Consider the following 19522-nt stretch of genomic DNA (forward strand, 5'->3'; position numbering starts at 1 on the left):
AGAGCGGGCGAGAGATTGTATATGTGATGTGAAGGAGAGATCGCAGTCAAACATAACACCCAGACATTGTGCCTGCATCTAGAAGCATATTTCAATACTCCAGCATGTGCACATCTCTTTCCAGGGGGAGTAGCATCTGGCTAAATTTACTCTTGTACCGTGGATGTAACAGAGTGGCAACCCAGTAGTCTGAGCTATTTCTAACCCTAAGAATATGGGCATCATGTTGAAGACAGTGCAGCAATATGGCTCTCATGTGTAGGGCACTTCCATGAGGCCTAAGTCAATGCTGTGTTGATGATGGGTTAACACTCAAGGTTGCTTCCTATGTCCCCTCCCGGCAACCACAGACAACAGAGAGCATATCATTATCGTTTTCACCTTCTGACTGTTGCGCGTCCATCACCTCGTCCTGCTCAATTTGTTCCTCGGCTCCTGCATCTTCACTAACAATTTGTCTGGTACCATGAGCCCTCTTGATCGCTGTAAGCCACCCTCCCATGTCACCCGCCTGTGCGACAACAGTCTTGGAATTTGAGATATTGTTAATCCTTCCACATCCTCCACGGCTTCCAACTCTTTCTCTGTGACCATCAACTCCTCACGCAGACTATTCAAAAGTGTGTTTTAACATGTAGATGACCGGAATAGTGATGCTGATGATGGCATTGTCAGCGCTAACCCTCTTAGCAGCCATTTCAAAACTATGCAGAAGGGTGAAGAGGTTCCTCACCCGTGCCCACTCCACAAGCGTGATTTGCACCACGTTCAGACTGTGTTGGCTCAGGCTGTGCAAAAGGAAATACTGCACCGGGGCTCGTCGCTGATGCCACAGCAACATGTGCAGAGTGGAATTCCACTGTGTTGGAATATCACTAATCAAATCGTTAATTGGTAGGCTGAAAGACCTCTGTAGCAATGCAAGTTGATGACCTGCAGTGTGCGATCATTGGAAATGAGCACAAAGCGACCGTGCTTTCTGCAGCAGCGCATCCAGTCCAGAATAGTGGCTGAGAAATTGCTGTGCCCCCAGGTTGAAGATGTGAGCCATGCAAGGCACATGTGTGAAGTTGCCACAGTGTAGGGTCGCCACCAGGATTTTATCTTTATCGCACCCAGCCTTCCCTGGCACTAGGTTTAGTGGACACAGCCATTGCTGGAATTCGGCCTGGATACCTGTCCACAACTCTTGAGCTGTGTGAATGCAATCTCTAAGGCATAGTACTTTAAAGAGCGCTTGATTTCAGTGAACTATGGATGTGCAGTATGGAGAAGGGGGAGATTCTATCTGCACGGTTGGAGGAGGCAGTAGCAGTGGCAAAAATGTTAGATGCAGAGGTTTGTCCCACAGGCCTTGGGGATTCAAAGACTTGTGGAGCAGCCCCTTGACCACCTGCCCCCACAGCCACCAGAGTCACTCAGTGTGCAGTCAGCGAGATGTAGTGCCCCTGCCCATGTTTGAGCTGTCCAGGTGTTAGTGATGAAATGCACCCTGTCAGACATAGATTTTTTTCAGGGAACAGGTGATGCTGTCGGTTACATGCTGGTGTAGCACAGGCATAGCTTTCTTAGAGAAGTAATGGCTACTGGGCAACTGGTACTGGGGGACTGCAATGGCCATCAACCTTCAGAAAATTTCAGAAACCGTCTGTATCCACCAGGGGCAAAGGCGGCATTTCCATGGCCAACAGATTGGAGATGTAGAGTTCAAGCTCTTAGCTTTGCCATGTGTAGGAGGAAACATTCTTTTACCACAACTGCAGGACTGAGAGCTAGCTGCTGTGCTGAGAAAGGACGGCGTATGGAGAACAGGACAAACTGCTGGACTCTAAGTGAGGGGCAAGCGTAGATGTTATGGTGGATTGAAAAAGATGTGTTGTGTTAGTTGACACAAAAGCAAGAGTCATGTCTACTTCCATAACAGTTGACCGGCTTTCACTCTCTCCCAACTGTGGTGGGTAAACATTTGTATTTTCTGCAGCCGCAGACCTGTGTGAGAAGACTTGTACTGGTGACGGAGGAGGAAGCAGCAGATGGGGATGATGGGACAGTCGGTGGTTGGCAAGGCCCACTATTCCACATTTTAGTGCAGTGAGATTCCCACACTTAGGCATGTTGATCGTGCATGTGCCGGTTCATGCATGTCATTGTCAAATTATTGCAATTTATGCCTCTAATGAGTTTTGTTTGCAGACTTGACAGATAACGTCTGTTATGTCATCGCTGAGATCTCATCTCCCGAGATCTTGGTGCTGAGCACTCCATCCGTACATGCACCGCCACCTGGCGCCATTTTCCCAGAGTCCACTGTACAGGAAACCATGGAACAGTGGTGGTTTTGGCCTTTGCTTTTCACAAAATGTCGGCAGAGCCCCCCTCAGTGCCGGAGACCCCCACAGCAGCGCCGCAGACACCTGCAGCACTGCCGGGCATCCGTAGCACTGCCGCACACCCCTCATCCCAGCCTACGGCCTGCAGCAACAGTATCAGTAAGGTATATCCGCATTATAAGATGCACCCTTTTCCCAAAAAATTTTGGGGAAAAAGGTGTGTCTTATAACCCAAAAAATACGAAAATTACAATTTTACTACTAAAATGTTGTTTTTAATTTTTATAAGGGCTAATAGGAAAAATTGAACCTCTGTTTGTTGTGCAATTTCTCTTGAGTATGACAATACCCTGTGGCTCAATGGTTAGCACTAAAGCTTTGCAGTGCTGGGGTCCTGGGTTCTAATCCCACCCAGGACAACATCTGCAAGGAGTTTGTATGTTCTCACTGTGTTTGCGTTCGTTTCCTCCAGGTACTCGGGTTTCCTCCCACACTCCAACGACATACTGATAGGAAATTTAGATTGTGAGCCCCATTGGGGACAGTGATGATATGTGTGTAAAGCCCTGTGGAGTAAGATAGTGCTATATAAGCAAAGTATAATAATAATAATAATATTAATCATACCCTACACATAATCAGTCACAGTGGAACGTTCAGTAGAGAAGTGCCATAATATCTTTTGCTATAGTTTGTGGGTGACATGTCACATTGGCAGAGCCCCTGAGATGCCAGAACAGCAGAACCATCCCATGAGTTACTCCATTTTACAAACTACATGTTTCAATAAATTTTTTGAAGGGTGCAGTTATTACATTGACACCACGGATATGTCATAGAATTTTATACCATTGGCCGGTGAAGAAAAATGAATTACATTTTTACCACAAAAATTCTATTTTAGCCCCAGAGTTTACATTTTTACATGGGGAAATTAGGAAATATGGCACCAAAAATTGTCACCCAATTTCTGCTGAACATGACAATACCCTATATGTGACTGTAGACTACTGCTTAGGCACATGGCGAGACTTAGAAGGGATGTAGAGTTTTTTAACTCTTGGTGAACAAATTTTCATAGAATAGTTTTTGGACTCCATATCCAGAGCCCTTAAGTGCCAAAAGAGCAGAATCCCCCCGCAATTGACCACATTTTGGCAATTACACCAGTCTGGGAATTTATTTGCAGGTGTAGTGACAATTTTGACTCCATGGGTATTTTCCAGAAACAATCAGCAATGGATTTTGCTGAATGAAATTAGCATATCTGTCATTGTAGTGCCTGTACGTTGTAGTGCCCAGTACGTTGTCATGCCCATATATTGCGCCCAGCTTGTGCTTCTTGAAACATTGACCCCATACATTAAGCGGGCTCTCATCTCTCAAGCCTCAACCTACTGTCTCCTTCCCCATAATCCTGTAGAATGTAAGCCCGCAAGGGCAGGGTCCTCGCCCCTCTGTATCAGTATGTCATTGTTAGTTTGTTTACTGTAAGTGATATCTGTAACTTGTATGTAACCCCTTCTCATGTAAAGCACCATGGAATCAATGGTGCTATATAAATAAATAATAATAATAATAATCTCTACAGAAATGCTGAATGTGAATGCTAACTATAGTTAAAGCAAATTGCGGGGCTCCGAATGAAGGGGGACATTAGGTTTTGAGAGTTCGCTGGATTTCTTTTTGGGGGGTGAGGAGCTATTTTGCTTTTCCAGAGCCTATATGCTAACAAAAACATGGAAGCTACCTATATTTCCATTGACAGATGATGGACATGAGTGAGGACTTGCTTTTTTTTGTGAATTGAATTGAAGCTTTTATTGGAAACATCTTACATAAAGTTTTGGATCATATTTATTCTGTGCTCTGCGCTGAGCATTTACATTGGGGTTCCCATCAAAATCTACAAATGACAAAATTCAAATGAAACCTCCGAGGAATTCATTTACTCTAAGGAGTCAGCAGAGTTACCCTTGACCCTGGCCTCTGTTCAGCGGTGTCCTTTTGAGAGGAGCATAAAACTGTGGCCGACCGTGCATTTATGCACATTTAAAGAGAGGGACACCACTGGATCATAGACCAGATGGCATCCATAGTGTCCCCATCTGCCTCATTATAGGGAATCTTCTGTCACGGGTTCTGAAAGAATCACCTATTTCAGAAATGTACATTGAAACTCTGGTGAAAACTCTTAGCTCAGAGCGCAGGATAAATGTGAGCCAAGCCGTACTGTGATCTTTGGGAGGCCAAATAAACAAATCAACAGCAGGTTAAGAATTGGCTTTTTTATGCTTTTACTTGTGCAATATAGGTGATTAGACGACTTTACTTTTTAGGCTGGTGCGGTTAAAGCGATACCAGATTTATATTGTTTTTCTTTGATGTTTGACTGCTATCACACACTTAAAGGCACTTAAAAAATTTTTTTTTGTATTGCCATATTCTGGGAGCTATAATTTTCTATATTTCTTCTGACAGAGTCATGTGAGAGCTTGTTTTTGCAGGATGAGTTGACATTTTTTTGGTACCATTTTCGGGCACATAACATTTTTTGATCGCTTTCTATTCTGATTTTTGGGAGGCAGAATGAACAAAAAGCAGCAATTCAGAAATTGTTTTTTGGGGGTGTTTTATCTCATTCTCCGTGTGGTAGTCAGTATGATTACAGCTATACCACATTTAAATAATTTTTTGTATGTTTTGGCATTTTTACACAATAGAAGCTAATTTTTTTTAGAAAAAAAGAATTGTTTTTGCATTGCTATATGCTGAGAGCTATTTTATTTCACCGCTAATGGAGCTGTATGGCAACTTGCTTTTTGCAGGACAAGATGACATTTTCAGCAATACTATTTTTATTTACAGTCAACATTTTGATCGCCTTTATTCCACTTTTTGTTTGGCGGTATGTTGAAAAATCATAGTTTGTTACCACATGGCGATTTCAAATAAGTGTCCTTTTTGTTTTTACATAAATATACTGAGCAAAAATATAAACGCAACACTTTTGTTTTTGCTCCAATTTCTCATGAGCTGAACTCAAAGATCTAAAACTTTTTCTATGTACACAAAATGCCTTTTACTCTCAAATAATATTCACAAATTTGTCTAAATCTGTGTTAGGGCTCTTTCACAAGTCCTGATATCAGTGTCCATGTGTTTAATACTTAAGGCATTCATGTGGCAACCATGTGCCACCAGTGTACCGCATCAGTATCACACGTACCGGTACCTAGGAATCAACAGTACTGTTTCCCAGCATTGGGTGCTGAAGACTAGGGTTGAGCGAAACAGAGCGGCACTTTTCAAAAGTCGTCGACTTTTAGCAAAGTCGGGTTTCGTGAAACCCGACCCGATCCCACTCTGGGATCGAGTCGGCGGTCGGCGATCTCTAATTAAAAGTCGGGTTTCGTTTTATATATATATATATATATATATATATATGTCATTCAGACACACATATATATATATATATATATATTTTATATTAACTTCAGCGCGATATAGCAGAAAAGCCGGTAATTCAATTACCGGCTTTTCATTTCTCCTGCCAAAACCCAACATGATTTGAGACATGGTTTACATACAGTAAACCATGTCAAATCCCCCTTTTTTTTTGCATATTCCACACTACCAATGTTAGTAGTGTGTATGTGCAAAATTTTAGAGCTCTAGCTCTTAAATTTAAGGGTTAAATCGTGGAAAAAATTGGCGTGGGCTCCCGTGCAATTTTCTCCGCCAGAGTAGTAAAGCCAGTGACTGATGGCAGATATTAATAGCCTGGAGAGGGTCCACGGTTATTGGCCCCCCCCTGGCTAAAAACACCTGCCCCCAGCCACCCCAGAAAAGGTACATCTGTAAGATGTGCCTATTCTGGCACTTGGCCACTCTCTTCCCATTCCCGTGTAGCGGTGGGATATGGGGTAATGAAGGGTTAATGCCACCTTGCTATTGTAAGGTGACATTAAGCTAGATTAATAATGGAGAGGCGTCAATTCTGACACCTATCCATTATTAATCCAATTGTATGAAAGAGTTAAAAAAAACACACACAATATTAAAAAGTATTTTAATGAAATAAACACACCGTTTGTTGTAATAATTTATTGTACGCTCAATCCACTCGCTGAAGACCCTCGCTCTGTAACAAATAAAAAAATAATAAACCAACAATATATATACCTTCCGTAGATCTGTAACGTCCCACGTTGTAAATCCATCTGAAGGGGTTAAAATATTTTACAGCCATGAGCTCTGCTAATGCAGTGCTGCTCATAGCTGTAAACCCCAGCGAATGAAGGTAATGTAGGTCAATGACCTGTAGTTACCTTCATTCGCGGTGATGCGCACCCTGCTGGATGTCCCTGGAGCGTGGGAAAAGTTCCCAGGCTCGAGGTCATATGAGGACATCCAGCAGGGGGCGCATCACCGCGAATGAAGGTAACCATAGGTCATTGACCTACATTACTTTCATTCGCTGGGGTTTACAGCCACAAGCACAGCTGCATTAGCAGAGCTTGTGGCTGTAAAATATTTTAACCCCTTCAGATGGATTTACAACGTGGGACTTTACAGATCTACGGAAGGTATGGAAATTGTTGGTTTATTAATTTTTATTTGTTACAGAGCGAGGGTCTTCAGTGAGTGGATTGAGCGTACAATAAAATATTAAAACAACCTGTGTTGTTATTTCATTAAAATACTTTTTAATAATGTGTGTGTGTTTTGTTAACCATTTAATGCAAATGGTTTAATAATGGATAGGTGTCAGAATTGACGCCTCTCCATTATTAATCTGGCTTAATGTCACCTTACAATAGCAAGGTGACATTAACCCCTCATTACCCCATATCCCACCGCTACACGTGAATGGGAATGGCATTACTACTCTGGTGGAGAAAATTGCGCGGGAGCCCACGCCAATTTTTTCCGCGATTTAACCCTTAAATTTAAGAGCGCCGAAATTTTGCATATACACACTACTAACATTAGTAGTGTGGAATATGCAAAAAAAAGGGGGATATGACATGGTTTACTGTATGTAAACCATGTCTCATATCATGTCGGGTTTTGGCAGGAGAAATGAAAAGCCGGTAATTGAATTACCGGCTTTTCTGCTATATCGCCCTGAAGGAAATGTAAAAAAAAACAAAACCCCCCATAGACTTACATTGGGTTTCGAGTTTCGTCCGATCCCCGACCCCGACTTTGCAATAGGATCGGCCGATTTCACTCGACCCGACTTTTGAGAAAGTCGGGTTTCGTGAAACCCGACTCGACCCTGAAAAACTAAAAGTCGCTCAACCCTACTGAAGACATCTCACATCATCATCTCACAGCGTTGCAATCAGCGCTGGCAGGAGGAAATGTTGAGAGTTGTATTCAACTATTAACAGTGAGAGCAGGCGGTGGCTGATGGGAGTATTCATCAGCTGCCACCAGCATTATTAATAAATAATTTTTAAAAAATGATGTGAGGCTCCCCTGTATTTTTGATAACCAGCTAGGCTGCAACCATCAGCTATCAGCTTTAGCAAGGCTGATTGCCAAGAATGGTTCTCAGCCTGGACGGTCGCATCTTGGCACCATCCAGGTTGAAAACTGTTTATCCCCAGATATGGATTACGACATGGGACAAAATGTGGAACATTTAAGGAATATGGTTGTTCTTTATTTTTGCTTTATTACAGGAGATGATGGCTTCAATGGAATGGGTGTTACGTGAGTATAAGTTAAGTTGTTATTTTTAAATGAAAAAGGAAAAGTGTGTTTTGTGTTTATTTCAAATAAAGGACTTTATTCTGGAGGTGTGTTTATTTACAAAATAATTATAGCATTAGTAATGGATAGGTGTCTTAAAGACACTTCTCAATTACTAAACAGTGAGCAGGGGACAGTGATGTGAGCTATCTTCAGCACTCGGTGCCGGGGAACAGTGTGAACAGTACTACTGATTCCAAGGCGCCGGTATGTGTGACACTGATGACACACGGATGTCATCAATGTTCATGTGTGCGAGACGTTTTGCGGCCCACGTTACTGTTAAAAAACTGACATGTCTGCGTATTTTGCCCACGCACACATGGTCTGTGGAAACACACTGACATGTGCATAGACCCATTTCCTTGAATTGGTCTATGTGTGTAAGTGTCTCCATAAAAGTGAAAACTGTCACCACATGTAAAGGAAACACTGACATGTGAAAGAACCCTTAGTGAGCACTTGTCCATTGCCGAGATAATCCATCCACCTCACAGGTGTGGCATATCAAGATGCTGATTAAACAGCATGATTACTGCACTTAGGTCACTTATGGGTAGTTTCTGCTGTTCTGGCATCTCAGTGACTCTGCCAGTGTGACATGGCACCCTCAAACCAGTCCAGCAAAATCTGTACTTCAAAAGGGGTCTTCTTCCCTTCTGAGCTTTGCACTATGCCTCAAAAGTAGTTTTTGAACACATATGGGTACGATACGATACGATACGATACACTTTATTGATCCCGTGGGAAATTATGGTATCACAGCAGCACAACTTAGATCATAAAAATCATAAAGGAATTACATAGTTGACATGACAGTGGAGTTGACAGAAGAACATTATACATTATACATTAGAATAGGACATACACAACAAGTGAACTGAAATGTAGAGAAATAAGTAGACATTCACCTTGGTGGTTTGACCCTAATGTTATTGTTGTACATTCCCATGGCAGTTGGCACAAACAATTTCCTATATTTTTCCTTCTTACACCTCAGAAGTATAAGCCGGTTACTGAAGGTGCTCTTCTGTCTCATGAACAGCTCATATAATGGATGTGCATTATTGTTCATAATTGCCATACACTTTTTCAGAGTTCTTTTCTCCACTACCTCCCCAAAAGAGTCCAGATTACAGCCCACAGCAGAACTTGCCTTCTTGATAATCTTATCTGTAACATTCTGTGAAGTACTTTTGGGTTCAAGGTGCTCCTCACACATCTAGTTAAATTTCTTGGGGGGTGCAGTTTCCAAAATGGTGTCACTTGTGGGGAGTTTCCACTGTTTAGGCACATCAGGGGATCTCCACACGCGACATGGCGTTTGCTAATGATTCCAGCAAATTTTGCATTCAAAAAGTGAAACTGTGCTCCTTCCCTTCCAAGCCCTGCCATGCACCCAAACAGCAGTTATTCCCCACATGTTTGGTATTGGCGTGCTCAGGAGAAATTACAGACCAAATTTTGAGGTCCATTTTTTTCTGTTACCCTTGTGAAAATAAAATATTAGAGTGTAAAGTAAAGATTTTTGTGAAATAGTTATCCGTTCATTTTTTCCTTCCACATTCCATTCATTCTTGTGAAGCATCTGAAGAGTCAATAAACTTCTTGAATGTAGTTTTGAGAATCTTGAGGGGTGACTTTTTTACAATGGTGTCACTTTTGAGGGTTTCTGTCATATTGACCCTCAAAGTCGCTTCAAATGTAATGTGGTCCCTAAAAAAATATATGGGTTTGTACATTTTATTGGAAAAATGAGAACTCGATGGTCAACTTTCAACGCTTCTAACTTCCTAACAAAAAATGTTTCAAAAATTGTGGTAAATATTATTTATTGGCTCTGGTTTAAGGGCATAAAAATTTAAAGTTTGAACATTTCTACATTTTAAACAAATTTTCTTTTTTTTCACAAATAAATGCGAGTTATAATTAACAAATGTTACCACTATCATAAAGTAAAATATGTAAAACAATCTCAGACTTACGGGGATCTGTTGAAGAGTTCTAGAGTGATTACCACAAAAAGTGAGAGTGGTTAGAATTGTAAAACTTGGCCTGGTTGTGAAGGTGAAAACTGTCTTGGGGGTAAAGGGGTTTTTTTGCTCAAGGGATGGGTCCTTTTTAAAATATAATATTATGTATGGTACTATAGCTTTAATTAAATAGCAGTCAGGAAATTGCCACATATTCTAGTTGTACACTGCTTTTTCTCATCACATGGCTCATATATTTGAATATTTAGTTAAAAATAAAATACAACCAGCTAAGTGCATTGCACAATCATCAGTACAAAGGCTGAACAATTTGTTTTTGCAACTGCATTGTCTGAAACATTTAAAGAAAAGAGGATCTTCTAAATTAATATCTCTACGGACTGCAAAAATGGACAAATGCTTCTTATTCTTCTTCAATATAATTCTACTGGGTAAGAAACCACCTCTAAAGATTTTTTTATTGTTAGTCCAAATTATTATTTGCCAAATGTTATTTTCAGTTATACATGTGAGTAGCATCATAACAATCGAGAAATAATATTATATTAACCTAAAGTATTGTTGAATTCAAATGGTTAATATATGATCATATAAACATTTTATGAAATGTATATATAGATTAGTAATACAGCATTTCATTTTATGTTTTGGTAAAGGTTTTTAGAAAAGCATTGAAGCATGCATTACAGGAGTAAATTTCAATTGTTAATGGTGATCAAAATATTTCTCAACGTAGAATTGTTAGGCTGGACAGTTAGTCATTGGCTAATACTTCATTAATGTTTCTTGTATGAAGTAATGTTCATTGTAACATCAATTCAACAAATTATTATGAAATGGTATTTAATGTGCACTTTCTTTTAGTGCTCTACATTGTTTTTAGTTAATATAATCCCCCGTAAGCATAACATGTTTACATTTTTCTTATAACTCAGTTTCCTACTTTGGATAATGTCTTTTATCAGGTATATCAGGCTGGAGTGTGGCAAAAGATGTTACTGTTTATTCGGGACAACTAGGAGACAATCTTAACATCGTTTGTCCATATCAGCAACGTGCAGATCGTTGGAAAAAGAAGATATGGTGTAAAGAAGATGACGTTGGATTTTGTCAGAGTGTTGTTAGTTTACACCCATATTGGTCGTTCAGCAAAAAAATAAATGTGAGTGCTGATATCTCTGAGAATCATCACAAGGGTATCATCACAATCAATATTACTAATCTACAAAAATCAGATGCTGGTGTCTACCAGTGTAGAACAGTCACATTTGGTGATGTTAACACTCTTAAAAGGATCAAAGTACAAGTGATTGAAGATCTGCCGGATGAAAGTGTCTCAGAACGTGCAGATACGCAGTACAGCATATCTGGGTAAGAAGGCTTTGCATTGCTTTATGATGGGTTAATATTTCTATAACGTCATACACAGCTGACATAAATGATGTGTTTTATTATTAAAAAGGTCGCAATCTGCAACACAAACACCTGTGATATTGGTTGCGATTGGAGGGAGCATCATCTTATGCAAGTTACTCCTGCTGGGACTCGTCTACATCTGGTGGAAAAGACATGAGGAGTAAGAAATCCCTAAATAATGCTCTAATGTCCTGAAATATATTAATATAATGTATTTATAAGCATCATATCTTATCTTGTGCTGAGACAACTTGTCACGGCCACTCCTTCCGCTCATTCTTACCCGCTGTGGCACGCTCCTCCTGCAGGTGTGCGTCCTCTCCTTCATTCTTCTCCGATCCCTGGCTCTTGTCGGGTGCGCATGCGCACCGCCCACTCCAGCACTTCCTTTTTCTGATTTACAGGCGCTCTGTATCTCTCCTCTCTGTGATCCTGGAGGACCGTGACCCGGAAGTCCTCCAGCACTCCATGTATATAAGGCGATTCCTTCCTCTGCTCCTTGCCTGTCTGTCATTTGTGCTTCTGTGACTCAGGTCCACCTTTGTCTTTGCACTGCCTGTTTTGAGTCTCCACTCTGTCCAGCCAGTTCAGCTTCTCTGTCTCTCCCAGGCTTCCTTGTCTCCTCGTCCAGTCTTGTCCTCCCAGTGTCCTCTCTGTACTCTGTTAGTCTGGTGTCTCTGTCCTGTCCCGCTTCCTTTGTGTCTTCCCCTTCGCTGTGCTCCTTTGGTCTCGCCTGTACCCAGCTCTTACCTAACTGTACTTCATCTTACCCCGCTCTGTCCATCCTACGCCTAGCTTCTCTATATTGTACCTCCTACTACCTGTCTCCGGGTTCCAGCTTCTGCGGCAATAGTCTCCCTTGGGTCTGCCCCTAACGCTCCCTGTATAGGGGGTGGTCTACCTGGTCAGCTCACCCTTGGGAGGTTCGTTTTCGTGGATCTGCGGGTCCACCCCAAGTATTCCAATAGGACTGCACTCGGAAGACATCTGAGTGCAGTCTGATTCTTACACAACCAGTAACACCACTAAATGACATACCATATGAACTCAATTAAAATACATACATAGATATTTAAAAAGTGAAAGGACATAGAAAATAAAAGTGGAAAAATAAATACAGTGCCTTGTGAAAGTATTCAGCTCTCTGGAACTTTTCAACCTTTTCCCACATATCATGCTTCAAGCAAATGTACTTTTTTGGTGAAGAATCAACAAGTGGAACCATCTCCATCAAACCTCACTGAGCTCGAGCTGTTTGCCAAGGAAGAATGGGCAAGAATTTCAGTCTCTCGATGTACAAAACTGATAGAGACATACCCCAAGAGACTTGCAGCTGTAATCGCAGCAAAAGGTGGCGCAGCAAAGTATTAAGTTAATGGGGCCGAATAATATTGCACGGCCCACTTTTCAGTTTTTGAATTTCCACAAAAATTTAAAATAAACAATACATTTCGTTGAACTTCACAAGTGTGTTCCACTTGTTGTTGATTCTTCGCCAAAAATTTACATTTGGCATCTTTATGTTTGAAGCATGATATGTGGGAAAAGGTTGAAAAGTTCCAGGAAGCCGAATACGTTCGCAAGGCAGTGTATATAACTCGGGTATAAAGAATACATAAACTAGCAATTTATCTATAGTACACATGTGTGCAATATTTATGCCATGTTCACATATGCAGTATTTGCTCAGTATTTTATATCAGTATTTGTAGCCAAAACCAGGAGTTGAACGGTCAGAGGAAAAGTATAATGGAAACATATGCACCACTTCTGTATTTATCACCCACTCCTGGTTTTGGCTTACAAATACTGAAGTAAAATACTGACCAAATACTGAATGTGTGCACATGCCCTTAACCCCTGCATGACATGCTCTGTGTAGCACAAGCAATCAGTAGATCGCATAAAAAAAATGTAAAAAAAACCTAAAGTTTAAATCCCCCCCCCATTCACCCCATTCAAAATATTACAATTAAAAAAATACACATATTTGGCATTGCCGTGTTCAGAAACGCCCGATCTATCAATATATAAAAAGAATCTGAATGGTAAACTGCGAAACGAGAAAAAAAATCAAAACATCAAAACACTGTACTACACCAAAATGATATCAATAAAAACATCAGCTCGGCATGCAAAAAATAAGCCCTCACCCAGCCCCAGATCCAGAAAAATGGAAATGCTACAGGTCTTGGAAAATTATGCCAATTTTTTTTTTTTTAACGAACTTTGGATTTTTTTTTACCGTTTAAATAAAAAAGAACATGTGCATGTTTGATATCTACAGATTCGTAATGACCTGGAGAATAATAATGACAGGTCATTGTAGCATATAGTGAACATAGTAAAAAAAACAAAAAAAAACAATTGTGGAATTGCACTTTTTTTTTTTCAATTTCACTGCACTTGGAATTTTTTTCCTGTTTTCCAGTACATTACATGATAAAATCAATGGTGTCGTTGAAAAATTCGTAATGTACATCCACATTCAAAAAGACCCAAACTAAAATATTATTATTTATCATAAGTCACATTTTAAATAACATAGGAAAAAACAATGCCAGACTTAGTTTCCTTATTAAACTCTCCTGTCAAAAAAATAAAAATTCTAACAATAAAAACATTGAATCATACTGAAAAATACAAATAGCAAAATATTTTTTTAAAAAGAAAATAGATTTTTTCATGATTTAAACATTAAAAATCTATCGATATAATCATCTAAGGGTGACTTCTGTCTGTTTGTCTGTCAAGGAAACACCACGTCGCTGATTGGTCGCGGCTGGCTGGCTGCGACCAATCAGCGACGGGCACAGTCCGGCTGCGAATTCACCCTTCCCTACTCCCCTCCACTCAGTGCCCCCTCCCTACTGCCCTCCAGTCAGTGCCCCCATAGTGGCTTAGCAGTCCGTTAAACGGACTGCGTAACACCGCGGCATAACGTGGTGTAACGCAGTCCGTTAATGCTGTTATTAACCCTGTGTGACCAACTTTTTACTATTGATGCTGCCTCTGCAGCATCAATAGTAAAAAGATCCAATGTTAAAAATAATAAAAAAATAAAAAATCATTATATTCTCACCTTCCGGCGCCTTTCCCGCTCCTCGCGACACTCTGGTCCCAAGAATGCATTGCGGCAATGACCGAAGATGACGTAGCGGTACATCATTACGTGTTATTGCCGCAATGCATTCTTGGCACCGGAGCATCACGAGGAGCATCGCTAAACGCCTGGGCTGGATTAGGGGGCCCCCGGAAGGTATATAAGTATATAACTATTTTTTATTTTAATTCTTTTTTAACAGGGATATGGTGCCCACATTGCTATATACTATGTGGGCTGTGTTAGATACTGCATGGCCTGTGTTATATACTACGTCTCTGTGCTATATACTACATGGGCTGTGCAATATACTACGTGGCTGTGCTATATACTACATGGCTGTGTTATATACTACGTGGGCTGTCTTATATAGTATGTGGGCTGTGTTATATACTATGTGGGCTGTGCTATATACTACGTGGGCTGTGTTATATATTGTGTGGGCTGCGCTATATACTACCATACATATTCTAGAATACCGGATGCATTAGAATACGGCCACCATCTAGTATGTATATAATATTGGTATTGCCACAATTTTACTAGCATGATCAGTAATCATCGGAACACCTTTATTTCTGTTTGAAAAGCCATCATTGGAAGCTAGTTGATAAAGTTAGTTGAAAGGATAAAAATATTGTGCCAATTTTTTCTCAAAGTAAAGGGTATCTACTCTGTAAAATATACTTTGTAAAATATAAGATAGGCTTAAATTGTATTTTTTGTCATGGTACAGATTAATTTTAATTCATTCTTAAGCCCACAATACACATTATTGTAATGTCGGACGAACCATCAGATATCAACAGATCCGGCTGACACTCTAATGTGCATGGGGGCACCAGCCAACTGGCTTTTGGGGAGATGCAATCGGGCATGTCCATTTTCAGATTGCTGATCATATTTTTCTCTTGTAGATAAGTCGCCTCCAGAGATTTCTGTTGGCGGCTTTCTCATAGAGAACAAAGGAGCACTCAGCCGAATGAGCATTCTTGCGTAGGGGAGAGTTTGCTGGTGATGTCCAAACGTTCAGCTGAAGCTTTGTTTGGCCAACAGTCATCTAATGTTTATGGGCGCCATTAGTTGTAGTGAATGTGATATTAGTTTCAGATGTACGAAAATGGAAAAGTAAAGAAAACCCTTTGATGAGTAAATGTGTTCAGACTTTTTACTAGCACTATATATTTTCTACATCTCTTTTAGTTTCTACGCTACTAAGGTGGACCAAGAACCATTTTCTCTAATCTCATCTGCTGGACATTCAGATGCTGAAAATTCGGTATACACTGCCATGGAAGAAATTAGTGACTGTCCACAGTATATTAACTATGTTTACCTAGGGCATATAAACCAAGCACCTTAGCAATAACTAAGCCAAGAGATTAGACTACTGCATTATTATTGTTGGACAACATGCTTTCATGCGCTATTTTTCCATGTATTTTAAAAACTGAAATCTCTTAAAGAATAGGTAAGAGAGTTTGTTGCCCTATTTGATTCTTGTATTGGTTTCTTTAACTCCTAACAATCAATGATATATTTATTATAAGTAAATGCTAGATCATGCATCATAAAGTATATGTTTGCAATAATGACCTTGAAGGTACTGCCCAATATCATAACAAGAGTGCAACAGCAGTCTAGCTGTAATACACAGCCAGGCATCAATGGCAAGGGTTAATAATATAACCAGTTAAAAGCATCTGTCATTAGTGACTGTGGCTCTAAAGTGTTTTACAGAGTCAGGGAGTTTTCTCTGTATAGCCATCTGCACCATGTAACACAATCACAGGACACTGGTGGGTAAGTCGGAGATCTCACAAAGGCTTCAGTATCTGCCTATTCAGCAATAGTAGAAGAGTGACCTAATAATTTGCACATTCACAGCTTATATTGATTACTGCTTTAACCCCTTAGTGACAGAGCCAATTTGGTACTTAATGACCAGGCCAATTTTTGCAATTCTGACCACTGTCACTTTATGAGGTTATAACTCTGGAACGCTTCAACGGATCCCGCTGATTCTGAGAATGTTTTTTCGTGACATATTGTACTTCATGTTAGTGGTAACATTTCTTCGATATTACTTGCGATTATTTATGAAAAAAACAGAAATATGGCGAAAATGTTTAAAATTTAGCAATTTTCAAACTTTGTATTTTTATGCCCTTAAATCAGAGAGATATGTCACGAAAAATAGTTAATAAATAACATTTCCCACATGTCTACTTTACATCAGCACAATTTTGGAAACAAAATTTTTTTTTGTTAGGGAGTTATAAGGGTTAAAAGTTGACAAGCAATTTCTCATTTTTACAACACCATTTTTTTTTTAGGGACCACATCACATTTGAAGTCATTTTGAGGGGTCTATATGATAGAAAATAATGAAGTGTGACACCATTCTAAAAGCTACACCCCTCAAGGTTCTCAAAACCACATTATTAACCCTTTACGTGCTTCACAGGAACTGAAACAATGTGGAAGGAAAAAATGAACATTTAACTTTTTTTTGCAAACATCTTAATTCAGAACCATTTTTTTTATTTTCACAAGTGTAAAAACAGAAATGTAACCAGAAATTTTGTTATGAAATTTCTCCTGAATACGCCAATACCCCATATGTGGGGGTAAACAACTTTTTGGGCGCACCGCAGAACTTAGAAGTGAAGGAGCGCCGTTTGACTTTTTCAATGCAGAATTGGCTGGAATTGAGATCGGACGCCATGTCACGTTTAGAGAACCCCTGATGTGCCTAAACAGTGGAAACTCCCCACAAGTGACACCATTTTGGAAACTAGACCCCTTAAGGAACTTATCTAGATGTGTGGTGAGCACTTTTCACCCCCAAGTGCTTCACAGAAGTTTATAACGTAGAGCCGTGAAAATAATAAATCGCTTTTGTTTACACAAAAATGATCTTTTCGCCCACAAATTCTTATTTTCACAAGGGTAACAGGAGAAATTAGACCATAAAAGTTGTTGTGCGATTTCTCCTGAATACGTCGATACCCCATATGTGGGGGTAAACCACTGTTTGGGCGCACTGCAGAGCTTGGAAGTGAAGGAGCGCCGTTTTACTTTTTCAATGTAGAATTGGCTGGAATTGAGATTGGACGCCATGTAGCGTTTGGAGAGCCTCTGATGTGCCTAAACAGTGGAAACCCCCCACAAGTGACCCCATTTTGGAAACTAGACCCCTTAAGGAACTTATCTAGATGTGTGGTGAGCACTTTGAACCCCCATGTGCTTCACAGAAGTTTATAACGTAGAGCCGTGAAAAAAAAAATTGCATTTTTTCTACAAAAATGATCTTTTTGCCCACAAATTTTTATTTTCACAAGGGTAACAGGAGAAATTAGACCACTAAAGTTGTTGTGCAATTTCTCCTGAGTACGTCGATACCCAATATGTGGGGGTAAACCACTGGGCGCACCGCAGAGCTTGGAAGAGAAAGAGTGCCGTTTTACTTTTTCAATGTAGAATTGGCTGGAATTGAGATCGGACGCCATGTCGCGTTTGGAGAGCCCCTGATGTGCCTAAACAGTAGAAATCCCCCACAAGTGACCCCATTTTGGAAACTAGACCCCCCATGGAACTTATCTAGATGTGTGGTGAGAACCTTGAATGCCCAAGTGCTTCACAGAAGTTTATAATGCAGAGCCGTGAAAATAAAAAATATTTTTTTTTTCCACAAAAAAGATTTTTTAGCCCCCAAGTTTTTATTTTCACAAGGGTAACAGGAGAAATTGGACTGCAATAGTTGTTGTCCAATTTATCCCGAGTACGCTGATGCACCATATGTGGGGGTAAACCACTGTTTGGGCGCACGGCAGAGCTCGGAAGGGAAGGAGCGCCTTTTTGGAATGCAGACTTTGATAGAATGGTCTGTGGGCATTATGTTGCGATTGCAGAGCCCCTGATGTACCTAAACTGTAGTAACCCCCCACAAGTGACCCCATTTTGGAAACTAGACCCCCCAAGGAACTTATCTAGATGTGTGGTGAGAACTTTGAATGCCCAAGTGCTTCACAGAAGTTTAGAATGCAGAGTCGTGAAAATAAAAAATATATTTTTTTTTCACAAAAAAGATATTGGAGCCCCCAAGTTTTTATTTTCACAAGGGTAACAAGAGAAATTGGACCCCAGAAGTTGTTGTCCAATTTATCCCGAGTACGCTGATGCCCCATATGTGGGGGTAACCCACTCTTTGGGCGCACGGCAGAGCTCAGAAGGGAGGGAGCACCATTTGACTTTTTGAGCGCAAAATTGGCTGTCGTGTTTGGAGACCCCCTGATGTACCTAAACAGTGGAAACCCCCCAATTCTAGCTCCAACCCTAACCCCAACACACCCCTAACCCTAATCCCAACCTGATCCATAATCCTAATCACTAACCCTAACCATAATCACAACCCTTACCCCAAAACAACCCTAATGTCAACCCTAACCATAACCCTAATCAAAACCCTAAATCCAACACAACCCTAATCCTAATCTCAACCCTAACCTCAAACCTAACCCTAATCCCAATACACCACTAATCACAACCCTAACCTTAACCCTAATCCCAAACCTAACCCTAATCCCAAGCGTAACCCTAATGCCAACCCTAACCCTAATTCCAACCCTAACTTTAGCCCCAACCCTAGCCCTAACTTTAGCCCCCACCCTAACCCTAGCCCTAAGGCTACTTTCACACTTGCGTCGTTTGGCATCCGTCGCAATCCGTCGTTTTGGACAAGAAACGGATCCTGCAAATGTGGCCGCAGGATGCGTTTTTTGCCCATAGACTTGTATTGCCGACGGATCGTGACGGATGGCCAAACGTCGTGTCCGTCGTGCACTGGATCAGTTGTGTTTTGGCGGACCGTCGGCACAAAAAAACGTTCAATGAAACGCTTTTTTGTACGTCGC

At 40.6% G+C, this 19522-nt stretch overlaps 1 protein-coding gene across 1 annotated transcript; it reads left to right on the forward strand.

The window, feature by feature from the left end:
• The first annotated feature begins 10348 nt into the window (after window positions 1-10348).
• LOC138669684 (triggering receptor expressed on myeloid cells 2-like) lies at window positions 10349-16827 on the forward strand. The gene is made up of 4 exons (XM_069756361.1): window positions 10349-10518; window positions 11053-11458; window positions 11550-11663; window positions 15810-16827. Exons 1-4 carry the CDS (start codon window positions 10476-10478, stop codon window positions 15967-15969), a joined length of 723 nt encoding a protein of 240 aa, XP_069612462.1. The 5' UTR covers window positions 10349-10475; the 3' UTR covers window positions 15970-16827.
• Window positions 16828-19522: the final 2695 nt, after the last annotated feature.

This window comes from Ranitomeya imitator, chromosome 3 (assembly GCF_032444005.1).
Source record: "Ranitomeya imitator isolate aRanImi1 chromosome 3, aRanImi1.pri, whole genome shotgun sequence".
NCBI classification, from domain to species: Eukaryota; Metazoa; Chordata; class Amphibia; order Anura; family Dendrobatidae; genus Ranitomeya; species Ranitomeya imitator.